Here is a 25,034-nt window from a genome sequence, read left to right as displayed (position 1 = left end):
AGGGGGTGGGTTGGTGGGTATTATGTAACAAATGTGGAAACATATGGCAGAATGAAAAGTTTTGGCTGGTGAATATATGAAGAAATTTGAATAAAGTGTTATATGGAGAACAAATTAATCCCCAAATGGTCTAATTCTTAAAGCATTTGTTTAAAGGACATTTTAAAACACATTTAAAAGACTTTAAAAAGTCATGAAATAATTCTAGAAAAATGAGATGAGTGACGTCGGTTCTGAAGGATAAAATTATAATAAGAGAAAGAACATATTGATAATCCTAGGTGTATTTGTAGTTCATTGACTTGAAAAAATATCCCTTCCTTTCATTAATTTTTGGGTTCTCTCTCCCATCAGCATATCTGAGAATACTGAACCATTCATCTAGAAAGTTCTCTCTATGGAAAATCCAAACATTGAATTTAAAACCTCCTTTATAAGGTGTTTTGTCATAAAAACCCAACAGTGACACCACCACTGAGTTGATGGTAGCTCTTACCGTCTCCTGGGTCCACGATCTCCACTGTGGTCACTGCAGGGAATTCCAGGGCAGCCAGCACGGGCTCTGAGAGAACCACCTGGAAGGTCTCGGCCCGTTCATGTTCCCCATCACTCAGGATCCGCACTCTCCACGTGGCCCGGGTCTGGCCTGGGTTGAACTGCACTTGTTTCTGTGCTTTGCCCTTGAAGTCTTTGTCTTTTTTTGCAGTCCCATCTCTTGAGCCAATACCTTCACAGAAACACAATATCATTTCCTTTGTTTCATTTTCAACTAGGTTATTAAGGCTTTCCTTGTTGTTAACTTTTTGTGTGTCACTGTATCCTGCAGTGCAAAGTAAATCCTGCCTTGATTCCATGAGATGGATAATTGGGTATGGGTCTTACAGTAAAAGTGTTCTACTGTAGGTGTTAAGCAGTCCATGATTCTATTCTACTCTTGCCCCATTATGGTTTTGCTATATATTCTTTGAGCTAAGTTTGTGTTAGAACCACTTGTAAAACAGGACCGAGGAAATCGATGCTCACATTCTGAAATAGTCTCACACCCACAAATTCGTACGATCTAAAAACTCTTCACATTTACTTTTTTGCATGGGTTGTATTGCATGTGTTATATTTTAAAAACTTAAGAAAAATTCTCTAACTAGAAAATATAAGCCAGCAAGAGACTCTGTGAGTCAAAGAATTCTTTGATAATCTGAGCTGTAAATGGCCAAGCATGATAATAAAAAATTATAATATTCTCTAAACATTTAATGGAACTAGGACCCTTAAAAAATCTAATTCAGTGTTTGTCAACATGACTATTGCCAGGTTTTTCTTTGTGGAGCGTTCCAGAATTCCACGAAGCCATGCAAAGAGAATTGGAGAGCTAAATATATATGGTTATTATGAGCAGTACTCTGTTGGTTCACTCAAGGTCCATTTCAGTTAGCTGGGAAGGTTAAAGGATCCCTGAGTCTCTAAGTACATTACAAGAGCATCTTTATTTGCCATTACTATGCCACATACTCAAATCATAAGATGTATGATCTATCAAGCAATGAGTAAGAGTCAACAAATTCAACATCATAGAAAAATTACAAAATTGCAGTTAGTATTTGTTCTAGTATATTTTCAAGTACTGATCAGAACCTCTTAATGATACAAGTTAATGGAATAATTTTCAAATATATTCCTTTAAACATTGGCATTTTCAAAAAAAAATGTCATGAAGAACCTAGGGGTAAGACAGGAATAAAGACACAGACCTACTAGAGAATGGACTTGAGGATATGGGGAGGGGGAAGGGTAAGCTGTGACAAAGTGAGAAAGTGGCATGGACATATATACACTACCAAATGTAAAATAGATAGCTAGTGGGAAGCAGCCGCATAGCACAGGGAGATCAGCTTGGTGCTTTGTGACCACCTAGAGGGGTGGGATAGGAGGGTGGGGGGGAGGGAGACGGAAGAGGGAAGAGATATGGGAACATATGTATATGTATAAGTGATTCACTTTGTTATACAGCAGGAACTACCACACTTTTGTAAAGCAATTATACTCCAATAAAGATGTAAAAAAACAAAAATATTGGCATTTTCAGAGAATTTGGTAGAAAGATTTAAAAAGAGAAAAATAAAATCTTGTGCCCATTAGAATTAAAAAGTCTGAAAATAAATTCTTTGTACCATTTCTCACTTAACTGAAAAAAATTATCTTATTTTCAGAAAATGCCCTTTTGTTCTTCAAACTAGAAATGAAACTGCACCAAGTAAGATCCATTCAATCACAAATGTTCGTTGGGTGCCTACTATGAGCCAGACAGAACAGATAAAACCTCTGTCCTGTGGTGCTTATGCAAGATTTATTTGGTTTTTTTTCAGGTTCTCATTAGTTATCTATTTTATACCTAGAATCAACAGTGTATATATGTCAATTCCAATCTCCCAATTCATCCCACCCTGCAAGATTAATTTGAATATTTATTTCTTCATCTGAATATATCACTGACTATTTCATCTTAAAATGAAGATAAATATTTCACTAAATTATTTCTGTCTTATAGATCTCAGAAAGATTCCTTTTTTTCAATAGGAGGTGAAGTATAATTTACTGAATGGCAAGAGAAAAAAGGGCACAGAACCAGGAATTTCAGCACTACGTATCTTGTTGAGCATTGCAGACTTCCTGGTAGCTCTCTGGTTCCTAATGCTCACAGAGTGGCTGTCAACACCTCTTGGATCCACCACAATTCACTGCCAAGGTGATGATGAAAGGAATCATTCTCTCTGAGGTTCCAGCACACACGCGGCTCATTGACCCATTTATCCCCAGTGGTACGACCAGCAAAAGAATCTATTATTTGGACTCTGATAGCTACTGCCCACTTTTCCGATTTGTTTTGTTTCATCAACAATGCATTATTTTCCTGGAGATTCAAAAGGCAGTGAAAAACCAAAAGGACTCCGTATAATACAAGGAGTGTCCACTAGTTCCAACTAGTCATACTTCTAACTGATAATCAAATCATCCAACCTAAATAAAAAATAAGTTGCAAAGCCAAATCTCAGTTGTTTCTGTAATTTTTTGGTGGATTTTGAAAGAGATTCCCAACTGAATGTGAAGTATAAATAGACAATATCATTGATTCGTCAGGTGAAGAGGAATGCAGTTCTATTTTATGAAAAAGATTGTCTTAAACTGTTTGGTATGTTTCTCGAACATGAGAAAACAATGAAGGGCATGTCATCTTTTTTAAAAGGTACAATAAGACCATGATGGAATATTAAATTTACTTGGGGTCAAAAATAAAGATTCACTTTTCATAATTAACACATAGTACCTATTCTAAGTGCAGGGCTAGTCTACCTTGTTACTAAAAGTGTGGTCCATGGGCCAGCAGCATGGACCAGATCTGGACGCTTGTTAGAAATGCAGAATTTCAAACCCTATCCCAGACCTATTCAATCAGAACCAACATTTTAGCAAGATCCCCATGTAAGTCTTACATGCATTAAGATCTGAGGGTGGGTAGATACATACTAAATACATCATACCTCCACAAGGCACTCTTACATAGGTGCCCAATTTTAATAAAGGCTGAAGAAATGGTGTATAGATTGTGAAGGAGACAGATTAGTTCATACTTGTCTACTTGGTAGACAAGACAGTCACACACTCAATGTTCGAAAATTTTGCTCCTACTTGGAGATACAAATATTCAGCTAGTAAAGCATACATATTACAAAAATATTATTATATTGGGGAAAAAGAATTCTGGAAATTAAAAGGCTTATAAACTGGGCTTAAATTTATGCTTCTTTTTTCAAAGATAATTATTAAACAAAACATATTACTTTGATTTACTAAATGAAACTACGATTGCATCTTTTCCTGTGGCATGGAAGAATGGTATGGGGGTTAAGCAAGGTACTTTGGAATGAGAGGTTAGACTTCAGTCCTACCTCTGCCACATAGCAGCTATGAAATCATAGGCAAGTTAACTTCCTCAGTTGCAGAGGATTTAAGAAGTGCTGTGGGGTGGTAGTTAAGAGAATCTGCCCTGGAGCCAAATCTCACTTCTGGCCTTAGCAGCTATGTAACTTTGGGGATATGACAACCTTTCTGTTTCCTTACCTGTATAACAGGGGATATAATGACCCACTTTTCTTGGGGTTGACTATGTAAGGTGTTGAGAACCAGGGCTGGCCTGTAATAATAACTCAATAAATTAGCTATCATTATTATCACCTCACAGTCCATTACCTAACACAGTGTCTGGCACGTAACAAGCACTCAAGAAAATACTAGTTGAGTCAGTGAATAAAAGATTGTAAAGAGGGCTTCCCTGTTGGTGCAGTGGTTAAGAATCCACCTGACAGTGCAGGGGACACAGGTTCGAGCCCTGGTCCGGGAAGATCTCACATGCCGCGGAGCAACTAAGCCCGCGCACCACAACTACTGAGCCTGTGCTCTAGAGCCCGTGAGCCACAACTACTGAGCCCGCGAGCCACAACTACTGAAACCCGCACGCCTAGAGCCTGTGCTCCGCAACAAGAGAAGCCACCGCAATGAGAAACCTGCGCACCGCAATGAAGAGTAGCCCCTGCTCGCCGCAACTAGAGAAAGCCCGTGTGCAGCAAAAAAGATCCAACTCAGCCAAAAATAAATAAATAAATTTATTTTAAAAATTTAAAAAAAATAAAAAAGATTGTAAAGAGTAAAAGAGATGGGTAAAGTACTTAATGTGCTTAGTGGAATATCTTGCGTTTAATGCGTGTTCAGTAACCGGGAGCAATAAGATCTTTGAAATTGAAATTTTTTTGCGAGATGCAAATACATATTTAATTTATTAAGGGGTTAAAATGGTTATAAAATCAACAATTATCTCTGAGAAAATACATATACAAAATACATGATTTATTAACTGTGTCCCTGAAGGTAAATGATATTCTGTCTTTAGCTATAATACGAACTATCTAATTTTAAACCTCCATACATGAAATTGGAGGTTGTAGGGGAACAGTAATACGAAACATAGCCCTTGCAGAACTTCTACAGGGCTACCCTTTGCTTTAACCTGACTTTTCCATTCCCAGTCCTAGCATGAATTCTACTACCATCTTCAATGATTGATGCATATGGGCCACACACAGAAGTCTTTCCAACTTTCTATCACCCTGGGTTACTAAGGAACCTTGTGAGGGTAACCAAGTAGCACTATAGAGCCTTTTTAGAATTATGAATGATCTCCACGCCTGAAGGAAATAATAGTTCATTGAAAAAATAACTTCGGGAGAAAAAAGGAGGCTCGTTCAATATTTTAGCATTCAGCTTAAAAAATGGCAACAGAGAGAAAAATCTGAAAAGATAGTTTTAAAAATATTTTTCAACCATTAACTTTCCCATTGCTATCAAGGGGCCGTATGTGAGTGAATAACTAAATATACTCACTAGGAGTGGGAATTTAGGTAAAACGCAAATAGATGAAAACATCCTTAAGAACTGCTAAGCTGCTCTGTCTTTTAGTTATTACTTTCCCTGTGAATTATCTGCTACATTTTCAAGCACAAAGCACAGTTAAGGTGCATCTCTGACTGACAATACGTAAGGCAGACTCAAATTCCTGATCTGAAGGGCACACGTGTGTGAGCAGAAAGAACATGCCTCTTTGAGGGCAATAAGAGCATTCACTGTGCTTTAGAAGGTTAAACACAGATTGTAAATGACCGCCTACAAAGAGGCACAGGCAAATAAAGATGATAAAAGCAGAGCTGCCAGATGGGTCTGCAGGTGGACCCGCACCCCTGAAGCCAGAGGAGCCTTGAGGGGTCAGTAAAGCATAATGTGAAAAACCCTCATCTAAAGTTAAAAAACAAAAAAGCATTTTGGAAATAAGGGATAATTAATATCCAGCATCCCAGCATCAGTGGAAATCACGGCAGGTGGGTGGGAATAGAGCTCATGGCAAAAGTATGGTGTGTAGAATATGCGTGTGTGTGTGTGTGTGTGTGTGTGTGTGTGTGTTGATAGGGAGTTAAGGCTTTTGAATTTCATGGACCAGTAAAATTTCAAATAATCATTTTGGAAACAAACACAGGGTTATCAGCTTTTTATTTTGCCAACATTTTCCTAGATTCCTACCTTAGTTGATACTCACAAAGAAATCTCTTTCACCGCATGAAAATTCTATCAGCCTAGATGTCTATATAACACATGGTACCAAAAATAATATAATCACCTGGGGTGCTATTATTTTTCATCACCATGCCAAATATTTTGTGCTGATTATATTACTGTTTAAAATGACTAATATACCTACTTTTCTCTATTTTATGTTTACATGAAATTGAATGTGAGCTTGGAGATGAAAAAAGGTTTACTCATTTGCTTTTGACTCTTTTTTAAAAAAATTTTATTTTATATTGGAGTATGGTTGATTTATAATGTTGTGTTAGTTTCAGGTGTACAGCAAAGTGATTCAGTTATACATATACATATATCCCAACTTTTTCAGATTCTTTTCCCATATAGAGTTCCCTATGCTATTCAGTAGGTCCTTGTTGATTTTATTTAAAAGGGTAAGGCAGCAGAAAAGGATTAGTATTTAACACCTTACTGTTGGGAAGAAAAGTTACAACATTTATCTTTTATGTAGCGCTCTTATGTAGTGTTAGGGTTTTTGAAACTTTTAGTGACCTACCAGAGCATTCAAATGCAACAAACAGATAGTAAATTACACTTCAATGTCTAATAGATCACTGAACAGTTTTTTGTTTACTTAGTATTAAAGTAGCCTTCATAAATTTATATTTCAGCAGGATTTTATCTTATAAATTACAGATTTGCCTAAGCCTATTCTAAGATCTAGTGACACTTAAGTTATGAGCTATTACTGTCATTTTGTAAAGTTATTTTATATCAGAGAAATATCATATGTAGGTAGGAGATTTGAAGAGGTATATATTTTGATTACATACTTCCTATTTTTTCAGCCTTTGTCTCTTTGATTTAGCCTCAGCACTAAACTTCTGGCATGTTTCTTTAGTAAAGAACCTTTAATTGTCAGCATCTCCCTAAGCTTTAAAACTAGAACAGAAAACTAAATTTTTTTTTTTTCTTTTTTTTTTTTTGCGGTACGCGGGCCTCTCACTGCTGTGGCCTCTCCCGTTGCGCAGCACAGGCTCCGGGCGCGCAGGCTCAGCGGCCATGGCTCACAGGCGCAGCCGCTCCGCGGCATGTGGGATCTTCCCGGACCGGGGCACGAACCCGTGTCCCCTGCATCAGCAGGCGGACTCTCAACCACTGCACCACCAGGGAAGCCCAACATTTTTAATCATAGTAAAATTATGAACTTTTGCTAGAAAAATGGGATTTTGAGACAGAAGTGCAAATTAAACTTACTTATAAAGGAAGTCTCTCCCAAATAGCCTCTACGTTTAAGCACAACATCTAGAAATTTGGAGTCTTCGTTGATCATGTAATATTCCTTTTCAAAGGAGATCCATGCCCAATTCAGACTAAAATGCTGCTTGATTAACTTGTTTCCACCTGGAAAACAAAAATTTAAAGCCTCGAATTAGTGGTTTCTTGAATGAATAACCTTAGACATTCCAAAGACGACTTTAATGATGCCACATGACCAATCACTCTAGCTACTTGGTTTGATTCACAATCTAGGATACATACATGAAGATACAGCTTACTGTTCACTGACTGTTATGCAGAAATACAACTGACATAATTCTTTGCAAAATCCCTTGATCTTTAGCAGGGGAAGTGGGTCAGAGGGAAGGAACACAGAACTACCAAAAGCAATTTTGTTAAATCATAAAGTCAAGTATCCAAGTTGCAGGATGACTCATTTCCCACAAGGTGCCGCTGGAGAGCAAGTTTTTCTATAAAGAAAGCTGCAGGGCTCTTCTGTGATGTTAAACACACACACACAACTTCACAAATACCTTTTTCTGGTTCACTGAGCAATTGGGTGGAAGGCTTTAATTATAACCACTTAAGGAAAAACAAATATCCCTTCTCCACCTCCCTTCCCCACTAGATTCCACTCCATTCCTTAAAGCAAACAGACAGGTCTTTTCATTGATTCCATTCTACTCTGAAGATAAGGCTTTCTCCTCCCACCTTCCCACCAAAATGGAGCTGGCGGTCTATCAGGAGAAAATGTGTGTGATCTCTCTAATGTGAAAGCTGCTCTACTAGGTGAAAGAAAAGAGAAATGGTTATCAGCTGATCACTATGCATGTATCCCTCTACTTCCTTTGATCTACACCAATTATTTCAGAGTAAGGTGAGGTTTATACACAAAGGCATCAATAATTTCCTTTACGTCTTTCTGTAAAAGGGAGAAAAAAGCCCAAATAATAAACACAGCTAAAGACACAATTTTAACTCCAGTTTCTTCTCTTCTGAGTTCACACAGGGCTACACTAGAGAAAAAGAAATGAGACAGGAAAACATCAAGGCTTTAACAGACTGAGAGCAAAAAAATCCACACGTGGGAAAGAAAACATAATTAACAAACACATGAAAAAAATGTTCATCTTTGCTAGAAATTTAAAAAAAAATTGCAGCGTCTTTGAGTTACGAATTGACACGTACTAAAGATTAAACTGAACACCCAGCACAGCCGAGATTATTTGGGGAAATTGGTTTTCTTATTTATTGCTGTTTAAATTGTAAATTAGCACCGAGCCATTGAGACAGCTACATGGCAATGTGTGCAAGAGACAAAAAGACGTTCATACCATTTGATCTCGTAAGTCCTTCTGTGCGAGAAGCAAAAATCTATTTGTAAGGGACTATTCACTGCAATATTTTCTATAATAGCCCTCAAACCAAAAATCTCAGCGTTTACTCTATTTATGGTCCATCAAATCAATGAAATGCGATTCAGTCATTAAACAAAAAAAAAAAGAATTTTTTGTTGAAATACTTAAAACACAAAATATAGAAACGAATGGTATTGATATTGTGCATGCAGTGACGTAGTAACAGGAAACATTTCAAATATGGAGCTGTTTGGTGTTTTAAACTGATGGGATTACAGACCTGTCATTTTCGTTCATTTGAAAAATCTAAGATATAAATAGATTGGAGAACAGGAAATTCATTCCACATTTTGTCCTTAAGAACTTACTATGCCTGCCATGTCTTAGACACTGGGTACTGTTCTGGAGAGGAGGGGCCACGGGCTGGGGGCTACCCAGAACTGGAGTTCATAGCCCACTTCATTCTTATCTGCTGTCTGACTTTGAGCAAGTTTCTTCCCTAGACCTCTGTTTCCTCATCTGGAGAATCAAATGAGGGTCATATTAATTAAAGCCTGTGTCTGCTGTGAGGATCAAGTGAGATAACCCATATACCCATGCAGTACAGTGCGGTACATACGTAGCATCCTTCAACAAAAGCTACCTTACTCCTCCCCGCCCACCCCACGCGTGCTCAAGTCCACCCTGCACACCCACTGCCAGACTGTTAACCTGCCTCAAATCCATCTACACTCAGTCCTCCTTTGCCCCGTCTCCGTACAGCTGCTGCACACATCAAGCCATCAGGCTATCCGTGCAGATTTCTGGTTTCACCTGTCCTGCCCTGTCTTCTTCCCACTGTCTCTAATCTGCTCACTCTGAGGTTCATCCAAGAGTCCTGCTGCTCCATGGATTTCCCACCCTCACCCTTTCTGTTACGTCTGTGCTTCTGCCTACAGCGATAACCCCCATCATTCTTCTGCTTGCACTTTCTACTCCTCAAAGGCTCTCTTTACCATCCCCTTCGTGAAGTCTCCTGCAGCGACCCCAGCCCTCTCATCTCTGTGATTCTGCAGTTTTTCACCTATTGATTATTTTGTGCAGTTTTGTGCTTTAGCAGATATCCTCTCATATTGTTTAATTGTACACATTTACTAATTGTACTCATTTTTGTCAGAGATTGACCGGCATGCATTCTTTTTACCATGCCAACACTTGGCCTTATTGTCTTTAAAAATACTTTTTTACATTATTGTGTTTATGTTCTGTTACTGGGAACATTTCCTCTAGAAAGTCATAGACAAACAACAAGAACAGAATAACATTTAATCAATTAAGTTAATACATGAAACCTTTCTGATTTCTCAACTAATCATTACTTGAAGACAACCTTATGCCACACTTCTCTCTCAGTTAGACTGCGGCTCCACCAAGTCCTAGATTTTATTCCGAACTTCCTGTCATGCTCTACCAAGCCACTCCTGTCCGTCCAAATACCTACAGCTTCACATCCTATCACTTCTCCACAGAGAGAAACAGCTGGTCATATCTAGCTTCTCACTGTTTTCTTCCCACATGCAAAAGCATGTGGGAAGTCTTCTGCCCAGAATATCTTTAGCTTCCTACTCCTCCTTGCAATTTGTTTAGGTCCAGCTCACCTAAAGCTCAGGGAGCCTGGCTTACCATGCAGTGTATACTTCTTCTGTATCTCCAATCAGAGTCATTGCAATTCTTTTATCTTCATGTGTATTCTGCCACTAACTGCCTGAGTGCACTTCCCCAGGACAAGTACTGGTCAAATTCATCCTTCTAGCAGCCAAATCGAACATAGTGCCTGGAACACAATGAGGTCTAAAGATGTCTCCCTTGACTAAAAAGCCTATGGATAAGTATGATTTTGGGTAATAAAATGGCTACTTTGTGACTCCTATTTCATTCCTTATTTCATAACAGCTCTCAGCTTACAAAAACAAAGCACATGCTACAGTTTTACTTGACTTGTGATGAATAACCTCTGACTTATTTGGTAACTCTTGTGCTTAACAAATGAATTTTATTATAATTCTGTATACTTTCTTCCTATTTCTTTCCCCTATGTCTAAGAATGAGATCACTAAGCATACCATTTCTCTATTTCTTTAACAATTTTTAGCTAATTTTAAGATTTGATATTACCCTTTTTCTAAATATTGCATGTGTTAAGAATCTTGAGTCAATGAGGCCTTTCCTTGACACTTAATATGACACAACAAACACCAGTGGAAACCCCAGAATTCTCTAGCTCCTTTATTCTGGGCAATTTTTCCCTCCAGTGCTTTCCATAACCTCATATCCTATTTATGCTTTCTTTTTTGTTTGTTCACTCTGTCTCCTCCCATTGTCACCCATGATCCAGGAGGGCAGGGAGTTCATTTTGCTTACTGTTAGAAAAATGCCAATTTAATGAATTAGACACTCTAATGTCTTGGTTGAAAGAAGTTCAGTGGTGCTTCATTTAATGGGCAATATAAATATCCTATATAAATGTAACATATCCCTTTTAGCACTGAGTCATCTTCTCTTAATAAATTTTTTTTTTAATTTTTACTTTTATTTTTAATTTCTTTAATTTTTAAATTAAAAAAATTTTTTGGCCATGCTGCATGGCTTGTGGGATCTTAGCTCCCCAACCAGGGATCGAATCTGGGCCCTGGCAGTGAGAGCACTAAGTCTTAACCACTGGACCGCCAGGGAATTCCCTAAATAAAATTTTTTTTTTAAATTAATTTATTTAATTAATTTATTTTTGGCTGCACTGGGTCTTCGTTGCTGCGTGAGCTTTCTCTAGTTGCTGTGAGCCAGGGCTACCCTTCATTGCGGTGCACAGGCTTCTCATTGCGGTGGCTTCTCTTGCTGCGGAGCACGGGATCTAGGCGCACGGGCTTCAGTAGTTGTGGCGCACGGGCTCCAGGAGTTGTGGCGCACGGGCTCTAGAGCGCAGGCTCAGTAGTTGTGGCACATGGGCTTAGTTGCTCTGTGGCATGTGGAATCTTCCTGGACCAGGGTTCGAACCCGTGTCCCCTGCATTGGCAGGTGGATTCTTAACCACTGCTCCAGCAGGGAAGCCCGAAAATTATTTTTAATGACACTCTTTCTAAAATGTCTTGCATACTTCTATTCTATGAACACTATGTAAAGATTTTAAATGATTACCTGTGAATGTGAATTATTGGAATTTGTGTTTGTCTAGATCATACCTCCAGGGGTTACTGATGACAAAAGGTCTGTTTAACCCTTCCATTCCATCATGAGGATGGCCTTAGGGATAGCTAATTTCATCTCTACTTACAGATTATAAAACTTATTTTCTGGTTGGTGCTTATGTACTGGAAGGAAGAGGGTGCCCGGTTACTGGTTAATCAGGGGTTTCAAGTGACACACTGCTGAACAAGTTTGCCAAGGATTTTATATGTCGACCACTTTCAGATTTTATTTGAAATAAAATTCAAAAACAATACTGAGAAACTTTGCTTTGCAAGACAGTGACATGCTCCAGGCAATTGTTTTAAAGGTTCAGCATTCACTCTACATCGGGGATTTTTAAGTAGATATTTTGCTAGAGACTACAAAGCTAAATGTATAAAGCTTAACTCTGAATGGGATTAACTACTACCTAACTCTTTTGAGTTCTACATACGCAAATCATATTGCATTTCAGAATCTGGAAAATCTTAGGCACTACTTATTATGCAGGAGTGATATAAGGATCTGAGGAACTAAGCTGAAGTTTATTGTAACTCTCATTATTAAAATTGCCTTGCATAATGGAACTCCATATTTTATCTAAAGAATGGAAAGACATGTTATTTATTCGTTAATTACCTACCAAGTAAATTCCTCTAAAACCTCAAAGTGGGAATAATCACTGTTGACACTTTTAATAATAGCCACCGCTTACTGAATGTGAAATTTCTGATGAAGTTAAACAACTTAAAAAACCAGCAAAGTTTCACTTCAATGTGATTCTTCGCTTTTCCAAAATAGATCCTGTCATCTATGATGCTCAAGGAGCTAGTCTCACCGTCTCATTGGAAACAAATTAAAGTCTGTAACTTGTGTCATAAATCCATACAACAGGTGCTTGACAGCTGACAACTACACTCCCAAATGCTTTGTCCCCAAACCCTGACACCACAGCCATTAAGGTTTTGATGAAAAGACCTCTTTTGAACTTTTCCAGCTGGTCTTTAGTCATCTTCATCTTCTTTTTCAACGGGAACACAAGTTTTTTTAGAATAACAAAGAGTCACAAGCTTCAATTAGCCCTCCCTAGGAACTTAGGGCTGACTGATTTCTGTAAAGACAGAGCATAGTTTTTTCAATACGAAACTAGTGTCAGGACTTTGACTTGTGCTTAAATAAGGATCATTTCTGGGTGTCCGTTTAGCTTTGACAATTTTTTTTTTTCTTGAAGAAAAGTCAGCTACCAATAGAAAATGATCCATGGGTAATATTTTTCCAACCTGCTAAGATTTTCTAGCTTGCTACAATTCCATTTGCCTGAAGTTCAGCCTGGAAGCTGACTTGGAAATCAAATATACAGCTATTTTAAAAAGCTGGATGGGGGCAGGGGGAGAGGAAGTGTTCCTGGAAGATTAAGTATAAGAACAGAGATAAGAAATCCAGTAGAAAGGGAAGTTCAAAGAATTTGATAGGAGCTCAGGACATTTACTCAATATTTATTTCCTTCTCCTTTTCCTATTTAAGTAATTGGATATTAAAGACAAAGAGAGAGTGGTCAAGATGCATTCAAAATCTGCCCTGGGAAGGGGTGGTAGTGGTGCTAATCCTGACCCAGACCCCCAGAGATGAAGAGCCTCGATCTGAGGGCAGCTGTGCCTTAGTATGACCAACGGAACTCCAGAAGAACTGGCAGACAGACCCAGAAAAATTGTCGGGATTTTATAATTTTGCTGACTATTTAATAACTCCAAGGATTTAGTCCAATAATCTTTTCCAAAATTGCTGCAATACAACTTTCGATAATTGGGATATTATTTTCTTCCTCCATTTTGTACGCACCTACCCATGCCATTCCCACTGCTATACACATTCTGAAAAAGCGGCAGCATAGTACCGGGGGTCAGATCCACAAAGACACATAAAGAATATACAGAGAAATGTACAGAAAGACAGGTAGCATGACAAAGACCCAGAGGTGGAGAGAAACAGGCACGGCACACGTTGATCTCTATGGATATACACACTCATGTAGAGGTCTTCTAGGCTATTCTCAGGCAAGGCACTTATAAGCACACTCTTCCTAATAAAGAAGCAGACATGGAGCTGTGATGACTTGGTCGTTGTCATACAAGTTACATAAAATTGAGCTCAAGCCTGGATAAGTTTACACTCTACCCTCTATCCTTTGGTAGGCTCTAAAGATAAGAAGTTACCCAGTGATACGGAGGTGGATATGGGGCTGACAAATATACCAATGTTCACCTAGAAGTAAGAGCATCACAGTCTGCTTTAATACGAGTGGGTTCATTCCTCAGGGACATGATTTGATCACACATATACCCGTAATGTGTAAATAATGGGTATTCATACACGAGGTTCCACAGACTTGAATTCCCATTCGTCTACTCTACAAGAGGTTAATACACAGACAATTCTCATTATTCTGGGATTCCATATTTAAGAATTCATCCACTCGATAATATTTATTTTGTGGGCTTGCCGGACACTTGCAGAGCAGTTTTGAAAAATTTGCATCATCTGACTCAGTGTTCTCGTACTGTAAACAAGTGTCCTTTTCACCGTCCATTTAGTGCCACATTTTCCACATTTTTGTGCTTTTCCTTGGTGATTTCTCTATTTAAATAGCCCCCAGTCATAGTGCTGAAGTGCTGTGCAGCGTTCCTGAGCACAAGAAGGCTGCGATGTGCCCTTATGGAGAAAATACACGTTCCAGAAGTTTCATTCAGGCACGAGTTACAGTCTGATGACCACGAGTTCACTGTCAATGGATCAACAACATATAGATCAAATGAGGTGTCTTTAAACAGAAACACACGGAAAACAAGGTTGTGTATTGATCGGTTGATGAAATGTATGACCAGAGGCTTGCAGGGAATCTAACTCTGTATTTCCCCTGGGAGCTATCGTTTAGTATTCACAGTGATTTTATAGAACATTACCACAAAGAACAAGAATCAACTGTGTTTACTCAGTACAAATCACAAGCGGTTAGTCTTTTGGGACAGGGCACAATGGGGCGCGGGGAGTGGAAGTGTTCTTCCTCCACACGCATTTGGCCCTCCTTTAATCCATCCTTCCCCTGGCTCATGCCCAGGAGTGTGAGCTGAAATGAATCCTTACCGCATTCTCCGATCGGCAGCCCTGGCCTCCCTCCAAGATCTGTCCCTAGTCACAATAGCACTAGGCTTCAGACACAGTCATGACTCAAGGGTAAAGGGTGGACGGGTTCCCCTGCATGGCTACCTGTTATAATTTGGACATATTATGAGAATTTAGGTAACTCACAGGGTTATCTTTAACCTCTTAGAAAATAATATACATGGAATGAATTCCGATGCAGAATAACTCCTAATCCTAGAGACTCTTAGGATACTCTGTTCTAGAATCTCAATCTAAGCAACAGCTAAGAATGGGGATTCATGCCTTTTTCTGCTTGTTTGGAAAACTGGAGTCACGGACCCTACGGAACCTGATTTTCTTGGACTCCAAGGAAGCTCTAAACAGAGAACTCACGGTTATAAAAATGGATGTGCCAGGCACAATACCGTAGTCTCTGTACAAAGTCTTAAACGTCAGCCCAAAGTAGGGACTCAGAGTACAGTAAGAAGGTATTACTCATCTCTAGCTAGAGCCCAGTTCCTGGATGAATGGGTCCCAGAAGAGAGAAACTCATAACTGGAAATTTAAAGAGATGCTTAATTAATCTACTTTTTTATGCCAGGTTCCAAGCAGCACTCTTTGAAACATCCCTTCCCTTCAGTAGAACAGAAAAGATCACCCCACAGCTCTGGCACCTACTCTTTGGGGTCTTGGGGCCACAGGCAGGTCCCTGTTATTGGGGGGCTGAACATGGCAACTGGTATTCCCGGCAGAGTGGTGGTGGCCCTGGGCTGAGTGCAGAGAACGCCTAGTCGTGGGCAGAAGCATGGCCTTTGACCAGCAAGATTGGCACAACACAGGCACCGGCCAGTCGTAAAAGGCAATGGCTCAAAAGAACTAAAACTCAGCTGAGGGCAGGTGTAAACTGGCTGAATGTCAGTGCAGCCTTGGGGACCCTGAATATGCTTGGAGAGGAGGGCTGGGCACAGTGGGGGCCATGGTCAGGGTGATTTTGATGTGTCGTATGTTATCTCAATGCATCTCACAATAGCCCTGCAGGTTAGGCATCTCCACATTCTACGGATGACGTTAAGTGTCAGGTTAAATTACTCACTTTAAATTCTATAGATATAGTATGTGATTGACTTATGGTTCAAATTCAACCTGCTAATATTGTTTTTACACTTCTTCTGAGTAATCAGATTACTTCCTTTAGGTCAATATTCTATTTACAGGTGACGCTAACTTAATTTTTATTTGCTTTAACTTAATTTCTAAATGAGTGCCATTGGATAGAAGCAAAACGGATGATCTGAGTGTGTTTCCCTCTACCATCAGCAAGCCCTCTTGTGTTCATTCATAGCAAGGCTGACAAATGGTAAGAATTAAGTGGGAAAAAACGGATATGCAGGTCAGTTTTGAAATAGTTGAGACTGAATCAGAAAAATTAACCTAAGTTAAGGGTACGACCCTCTTATGTTTTGAATGAATTTGAGGCCACAGCCAAAAGCAAGGGGCACCGGGAGGAAAACGCTTCTTCCAGGCTGAATGATGTGCTCCATCAGGGCCACAGCTGGGGCAGAGTCGGCAAGCCCCAGCCTGCAGGGATCCTCCACAATTCTCTAAGCATGATCCCTTCCCCCAACTCCATCCCTAGCAAAAAAAAGGAATGTGCTTACTTGCAGCCCCTGTAAAAAATGAAAAAAAAAAAAATAAGGGGAGAACCATGAGTTTATATCTCCTAATTTAGGGCTTAAAAATATTTCCTTAAACAAACCTGATTTAATTGTGCAATACTTTGCTTTCTTAATTAGGAGTTTAAACCCAGTGAAATGAATGTGTTCACTGTTGGGATGCACACCTAGGATAAGGAATTCAGATGTACCTCTACAGAGGACAAAGGACGACGCAAACGTATAATTTCAAGGGGAACTCTCATTTACAACATGCGTGCTCCGAGAGGATCACGTGAGGTCTAAATTAAAAGCTAGCGCCGTCAGTTTAATGCAGTAATATGAGTAACTAAGGAAACTATTTTCTGAAAATGAAAGTGGGATTCTGTATGCTAAACAAGAACACCAAATAATTCAAGAAATAATTATCTGCTGAACAAGACAAGTATAAACTCCAAGCATTTTAGGGCAAGAATGAACTCCAGATTGCATCTTTTCTCCCAGCTCCATTTCCCCAAGATCCAGAAAGGCTGTGATTTGAATAAGATTACAAAGCAGCTATTTGCAGAAGAGAAATAAATCCCCAGGGGTTTTCACTCCTAAGCTACTGGTCTTTCCATTTAACAGACTGTGATCTCAAATACTGTGTTTAAGCATAAGATCATAAACATTGTGTTTAAGATGATACGAAATTATAATACATATATATATAATATATATAAATAAATGTGGGAGGACTTACATTTCTTTGTAAAGCAGCCCCCAGATAATTTTCTATCGTTTGCCCCCATTTACACATAGCAGTAAAATTTAAAAACTGCCATAGTTTCATAGAAACAATAACTACTTTATAAAAAGTGAGTTAAGTCTGTCAAGAAGAACCACACCCTCTCCTGCCTCTGGGGAAAGGAAAAAATGCGAACCAAAACACCTGGTGCAGCAAGATTTCATGTATGCACTGCCTGAGGCAACGTATAAATTTATTAGATCCCTGGCAACACATTCTTAAAATAAACTTAATAGCCTTCAGGTTTCTGTTCAAACCAGAGCCTAATTCCTTTTGTGGCGCCAGACATCTCCCCTCACCCCAAGGAGACTCTGCAGGGAAATGAAAGCAATGGTTCTTTCTCCGGTACCTCTCCGAGTAACCAGTTTAGCACCATTTAGTTAATTCCCTGTGAAGGGAGGTTGCTTCCTATTTGTATAAGAGCACCGTGCACATTACTAGAAGACACAACCATTACAATTAACAAGGATTATAGTTTGAGCTCTATTCTGGATTGTCTTTTGAAAATGTGTTATATCCACCTTGAGACAAATGTATAAAAGGGAGGGGGACATCCAGAAGTGCCTTAATCTGGCTGTTAAACAAAGAAACCTTCTTTAACCCAACTTGTTTACGTTTTTACCACAATTTAAATTTGATGGCTAGGATGGAGGGATCAGTGTGGAATGGCAGCACAGAAACCATTCTATAATTAAAATACTGTGAGTGAATTTTGACTTAGAGTCCTAGGATGCTAGCGCTAAATTCAAGTTTTAGGTTGATCTGTTGTCACTGTTTTCAAATCTGAGCCAGTAACATGTTCTTAGGTGTATTTGTTCTCAGAGGTAAAAATCAAGATTTGGAAATTTTAGATTTAAAATTAAAAAGAAATTTATGGAATCATATCACATCTGGTTACCTGGCTATCGCTCCTGTGACAAACTAAAAAAGCCATGTCATTGATGTCTGTCAAGAAAGGTAGGAGAGAGGGAAGCAAGGAAGGACGGAAGGAGGAGGGAAGGAAAGAGAAAGGGAGAGAGGGGGAGGGGAGAGAGAGAGAGAAGGAGTAGAAAACCATCAGTGTCATGTTTGTTCTCACATTTTCTTTTCATTTATTTCAGATTAGTTTCTCAAAGCTAGCTTTTGTGCTCAACTTGTGCGTTATTTAATTAGTCAGACTCCTTGGTGACTGCTCTGATCCCCTTAAAATTATGCCAGAGCTACAAATACATCCGCTCTTGGTGATTTTAGTCATATATAGCCGCCGAAAGAGAAAGAAAAAAGACACAATAAGCATAAAGACAAGTTGGTATGGTCTTAGAGCACCAGACCCTGCAGGGAAATAATTTAGACAACATACAGCAACGTGTTTGCTTAAACAGAGCTCTGTGCAAACACACGTGTTGTAAAGAATAAGGAGGGTTCACATATAGTCCCTTCTGTAAGACAGACTCTAGTAAGGAGGGTAAACCAAAAATCATATGTCAATTATAATGCAACATGTAAGGTGAAAGGGTGAACCTACAGTACCTGGGAGGGACGGGAGGGCATTCAACTGGGACCACAGAAGTCTTGACACATGAGGTGCCACGGGGCGGGGGAGGAAGGACGGTGCCACTCGGAGGGGAAGAAATCACAGGAAAACAGGTGCAGGAGGACGGCTTGGTGCGCTCATCAATAGAACAGTCAAGCTTTGCAGGGTTTGCGGAAGCACATCGGAGAAGGAGGAGATAGGCTGGGGCGTAGTCAGGGGGAGGATGGAGGAAATTTGGGGTAGAAAAAGAATCTGAATTCTACTTTAAGAAATATTAGTTTGGTAGAATTATTCAAGGACTCGTTAGAATAAAGTTGGATTAGGAATCAAAGGTATCATTCACAAGTACCCCCCAGATTAGTTTTCTTTCTTTAAAAATAATGTTATTTATTTATCATTTATTTTTGGCCGCTGCCAGCTTGTGGAACATTAGTTCCCCGACGAGGGATGGAACCGGGGGGCCCTCGCAATGAGACCAGGAGTCCTAACCACTGGTCTGCCAGGGAATTCCCCAAATTAGGTTTTTGCCAGTGGAAGATAAATGAGTCTTCCACTGGCTGTGGAATACTGCTGTGAATATAGCAATATTCATAGACAAATGAGTCTATGAATATTGCTATAAGAAAATTAAAGTTTTGTCCACAATAAAATAGGAATAGTTAGGATATTCAAATTTACCCAAGAATAAATAAAATGGCTAACCAAAATGCCCACCATAAACAGTCAATATCATCAATACTTGAACTGGCAGACTGAAAACAAACTTTTGCCGAAACTGCCACAGGTAAGTTTCTCTGACTCCTATCTCTCTCAGCTTAAAATAAAATGTGACTCAGTATGACAAAATTCGCTTTCAGGCCAAGATAAACCACATTTTTCTTCACTTGGTTAATATGCAATGCTGGTGGCATGATTTGAATATTCTGAAGATTTAAGACAATGATTACTGCAAAGAATTCACGGGTCGCAGAAAACTCTTCAGAGGCACACTTGGAAAGCCATACATTGACTTTGCAGCTCATAACCTAGTCTAAATGGGTAGTTCCCAGCGGTGGGCAGAGGGTTAATGATTTTGCCTTTGTGGAGACATTTGTCAATGTTGGGAGACATTGTTGGTTGTCACAATGGGGGAGAGAGAGGGGAATGTTACTGGTGTCTAGCGGGTAGAGGCCAGGGAGGCTAGGGACCCTATAATGTACAGGACAGTCAAGATTCGACTGTACATAAAGAATTAGAATTATCTGACCCCAAATGTCAATCATCTAAAACTTACTATATTCTGACATATCAACATATATAACCTAACATAAACATATTATTTGCCTTTTCTCCATAAATTCCATGTTTTCTTATGAACTGATAATACATGTGGTCAAATGATAAACCCGCCTTCTCTTTTTACATAAATACGCAGAGATTTTCAAAACCATCATTGATGTGGAAAGTTTCCAGTACAAAGAGTTTATTCTCTTGTTGCAGGAAGTAGTTGAGCCAGTAGTTTTCCTACACAATCAAAATTTATGGCTAATCCTCGGGGAAGTTAGGAGTGAGGATATTGAGAAATGCACAAACTATGCCAAAGGGACAGTGTATGCATGACTTGGATTTTAGTATGAAATCAAATATGTGGGCAATGATTTCCCTTCTAGAGGTTTTCAGGAGATTAGGCTTCACCAGAACACCTGAGAGTTGAGAGTACGAAGTAGAAGGGCTTCACTTCCTAAGGTCATTTTAGGAGTGTGAGCTGGTCATTTTAGGACAAAACTGGACACGGGCCATCCAGCTTTCCATGCTTTTCTGTAGTTGAAAGGAGAAACACTACCTATTCAAATGCACGTGGCTGGCACGTACACGTGCGCACATACACACCCCCCTTTCTTTTGCTTTTACAAAGAACGAGAACACTGTCCAAAACATTTTCCAAAAGTATAGAACACACAGTCCTTTAATGGTCTTCCACTGAACAAATTAGAGAAGCATTTCCCTGAATACGTTTATTCAAACCTTATTTTTCCTGTCTGTTAATAGGTATTGTGTTTAAAAAAATCACTCTGAGTCAACTAGGAGAGAAATATCCTGGGATTAAGCTATATAAACAGAATTCTTCACTGCTGCAATTCTTAGGGCCTTTGATATACGAATGTCACTGAGCATGTACAAGGAAGGGATAGAGTGTGTTGCATTTCTCAATCTCATTTCACCAGGGAACCCATTCCTGAAGCTAGCCTGTGAGACTCTGTTCTATAGAATGTACTTTGGGATAAGTTGGCTTCAAGTATAAAGCATTTAAAATCCAGATATGAGCAGAGAGCCTTGTGTAGTGTCAATCACATCCAAGTAACATAATTTTCAATTGTTCACATTTGACACCAAAAGTTGGAATTGTACTTCATAATCTTCAAAAGTTGGAATTGTACTTCATAATCTTCAAAAGTTGGAATTGTACTTCATAATCTTCAAAAGTTGGAATTGTACTTCATAATCTTGAGGAGCAAAAACCAACAAAATTAAGGGATTTCCTTCTATCAGCTATATAAATTCTGGTTCAAGGCACTTCCATTTCCTAATCCGAATGGAAAAGTAAATGCATTACCTTGTAGAATGCCAAGAAAAATAAACTAAGTTCAAATAAATACGACTGATTACTGGTATACTTGTTCCCTAGAGGCCACCTTTATTGTTCGAGACACATGCTTTGCCATTTTTGTGGCTTAACACTATAGTGCCTCAGCTCTGTTTTTTAATTAGTCAAATGCGGGCTCAGATGTCAGAAGAGACAAAGATTAGGATTTTGGCCAGTTCCAAAAACATACAGCTAAAATCACCAACAGCATACAAAGAGCCATGTCAGCCTCCCATTTGCAGTTGGATCTTACCCCCTGTGGATATTTGAACCCTATGCTCTGCCCAACTCTGATAAGGGGTTTAAAGGCTTACTGAGAAGAATGCTTCTGAAGCTATTAAAACAACAGGCACGGGAAGGACAGACTTAGCTGGGTTTTGGAAAGAGGATAATGCTGCAACAAAGACTTTAAGGCTGATAAACAGATGTTTAAAAATCTGAAAGCACATTGTTCTCTAGTCTGTACTTCTTCCTCACCCTGATCAGTAACTACTTCCCATGAGAATATGAATAAGTACAGCAGCTCTGTACTCATCAATTTTAGAAGGAAGCAGAAGAACATCTTTGAGTCACTGATTCACATCTCAACTGACTGCTGTCAATGATATTAGCCAGCTCTACTGGAAAATATCTTTTATCCACTGAAGAAACAAATGCAAATTGTTAATTAACTCCACTATTGGGGTACATATGTATAGAAGAGTATATACACCAACGTATACATACATATATTCAAGAAATTGAAACTGAAAATCTTTACAAGAGAAAATGCACACAAACAGAAAACCTGATCCTGAGTACCTTTTAAAGAATAATAATCGTAGGGCTTCCCTGGTGGCGCAGTGGTTGGGAGTCCGCCTGCCGATGCAGAGGACACGGGTTCGTGCCCCGGTCCGGAAAGATCCCACATGCTGCGGAGCGGCTGGGCCCGTGAGTCATGGCCACTGAGCCTGCGCGTGCGGAGCCTGTGCTCCGCAACGGGAGAGGCCACAACAGTGAGAAGCCCGCGCACCGCAAAAAAAAAAAAACAAAAAAAAAATGAAAGAATAATAATGGGAAAACTAGCCTTTAGGAATATAGAAGACTCTCAGGATGCTTTCTTTTTTTTTTTTTTTTGCGGTACGCGGGCCTCTCACTGCTGTGGCCTCTCCCCTTGTGGGCCACAGGCTCCGGACGCGCAAGCTCAGCGGCCATGGCTCACGGGCCCAGCCGCTCCGCAGCACGTGGGATCCTCCCGGACCGGGGCACGAACCCGTGTCCCCTGCATCGGCAGGCGGACTCCCAACCACTGCGCCACCAGGGAAGCCCAGGATGCTTTCTTAAGAGTTGAAAATCTTGTAAGTATCTTTTAGTACCTTACTGATAACAAAGTGAGTAAAGTGGTGAGGAACACTTACATTTCTTTTCTTTTTGGTTATCTTGTTTCTCTTTTCTCAAAATGAGAGGCTCAGGAGAGGTGAGGGATAGGGCTCAAACCAGGAAATACGTGATAGAAATTACAGATGCTGGACTAAGTGAATTTGAACAAAGGGAACTGGACCAAACTGCCCTACTTTGTGATCAAGGTCTGAAGTAAGATGTCTAGACTAGTTTGGTAGGCTACACCTAACCAGTGTTTGGAACTCCGCTCTGGCTCCATCAAGGACCCAGGCAATATTGCCAGGTAGGCAAAGTTTGTCTCTGTGTATCTCTTCTGCACCTTTGTTCTCTGGAGGAATCAATCACCTTTGGTCATTTAAAGCTCTTACTCCTTTCATGCCAGCCGTCCAGCTCTGCAATTTCCCTTCTTTCTTCCTAACCTCAGTTTTAATCCTCTTTACCTAAAAACTGTCAGGGGTTAATAAAACTTCTCTTAATTAATTCAGCCTAAATTATGCATAACTTTATCTTTTCAAGATTTTTTTTTTTTTATAAATGAGGGCTTTCTTGACAGCAAATATTTTTCTCATAGTGGAGATATTTGAAAGCATATATTCTAATAAGTGTTGCCTACTCTAGATCATTATTTTTAGCTAATCTGCCAGGGAGTAAATTCATAAGATTACGTGGTTGGTTCACTTCATTTTCCTTACACCACCCACTGGCCAGCCCGCATCCCTCACCCCTACCATTGCTAGGGAGAGAGTTTTGATTAGAAAAGTAATCTGGGTATTGGGAATATGAATGTGGACATTTTTATGTGCTATGGCAAAGTCAGGATCAGAACTTTATCACCCTTCATGCTCAACACACCTAGACAGCATTATACATCTTCCAATGGGAACAGTCTGAAGACATATGGTAGCTTCTAAGGTGCATACGTTTCTCTACTTATGAACTTGTTTATAAGCCTTACCAAAAATTAAATAGGCTTGAGAGGCTGATGTGAAGAAAAAAAGAGTACATAGTTATTGAGCCTATGTTAGAGCTTCTAGTTAACATAAGTGGTTTAAAGACCAAGTTAGGACAGACGAGTAGAGATGGATGCAATTATAAGGGTTCTACAAAAAATACACTTGTCCATCTAATAATGAGTATTTGAACTGTATTGTGAGGCAAGCTTCCCTAGTTTGTGTGGTACAGGAATCATGAGCGTGAGAAATGGGATCAGATTCTTCATATAGAGGAATTATGAGGACTAGAAAGGGTACATTACCCCAGAAGGTGAATTTGACACAGAGGCCAGCTTGTGAGGAGTCAGCAAAGAAAGATGGAGAAATGAGGTAGGCAAACACACGCAGGCAGAAAATCCCCATTTTTGCCCCCAAATCTCTTCTAAGAATATGGATAATCCCCTAGCAGTGACCTTGTCAGCTTCCTGGTTTTGATCTACGCCCATAATATGTTGGAGAAAAAAAAAGTGACTGGGTTAGCATGACAACCTAGACTTCTTAGGTCAACAGAGGAGAAGAAGGGAGCAAAATATGAGAAGTATTTTTAAAATTTACATTTTGTTTCTTCATAAATATTTTTAAGATGGGACAAAATATGTGAAAACCACACAGGAAAGACAGCCAGCCTGGTGTTTCCAGGGAGGTGATTAAGCACTCACTACCTGTTGACTTTTATAAGCAATCATACCCAGAATGAAATATAAAGAATGCTATTATGAAATGTCAGGGCCTATACTCATAGTTTTTACCAGGTATGGGATGGAAGTTCAAATAACTTTAGTTACATGAGGTGTGTTTCAGGATTGGTTTTGTCACCCAGATTGGAACTTTTTCTTATTAACACGTATCACAAAAGATGAATCGCACACTCAGCAAAGTTTTTCTTTTTATTATTATACTATTAAAAACATACTTCAACAGAATTTAAAATAATTGAATCAGATTAAAGCCTGCTTCATTTATGAATATTTAGCCCCGAT

General features: G+C 39.4%; 1 protein-coding gene across 1 annotated transcript in view; it reads right to left on the bottom strand.

Annotated features, from left to right (window-relative positions):
- FREM2 (FRAS1 related extracellular matrix 2) overlaps window positions 1–25,034 on the bottom strand; it is a 157,301-nt gene that overhangs the window by 79,027 nt on the left and 53,240 nt on the right. The window contains exons 3-4 of the mRNA XM_060129023.1: window positions 7,384–7,530; window positions 497–727 (exon numbers count right to left, since the gene is read on the bottom strand). Coding sequence (XP_059985006.1) covers window positions 497–727; window positions 7,384–7,530 — 378 coding nt within the window. The remainder of the gene's footprint in view (window positions 1–496; window positions 728–7,383; window positions 7,531–25,034) is intronic.

This window comes from Lagenorhynchus albirostris, chromosome 18, assembly GCF_949774975.1.
Source record: "Lagenorhynchus albirostris chromosome 18, mLagAlb1.1, whole genome shotgun sequence".
In the NCBI taxonomy this organism is placed as follows: domain Eukaryota; kingdom Metazoa; phylum Chordata; class Mammalia; order Artiodactyla; family Delphinidae; genus Lagenorhynchus; species Lagenorhynchus albirostris.
The sequence above is the reverse complement of the archived record's forward strand: the minus strand, read 5'-3'. Positions and strand labels throughout refer to the sequence as shown.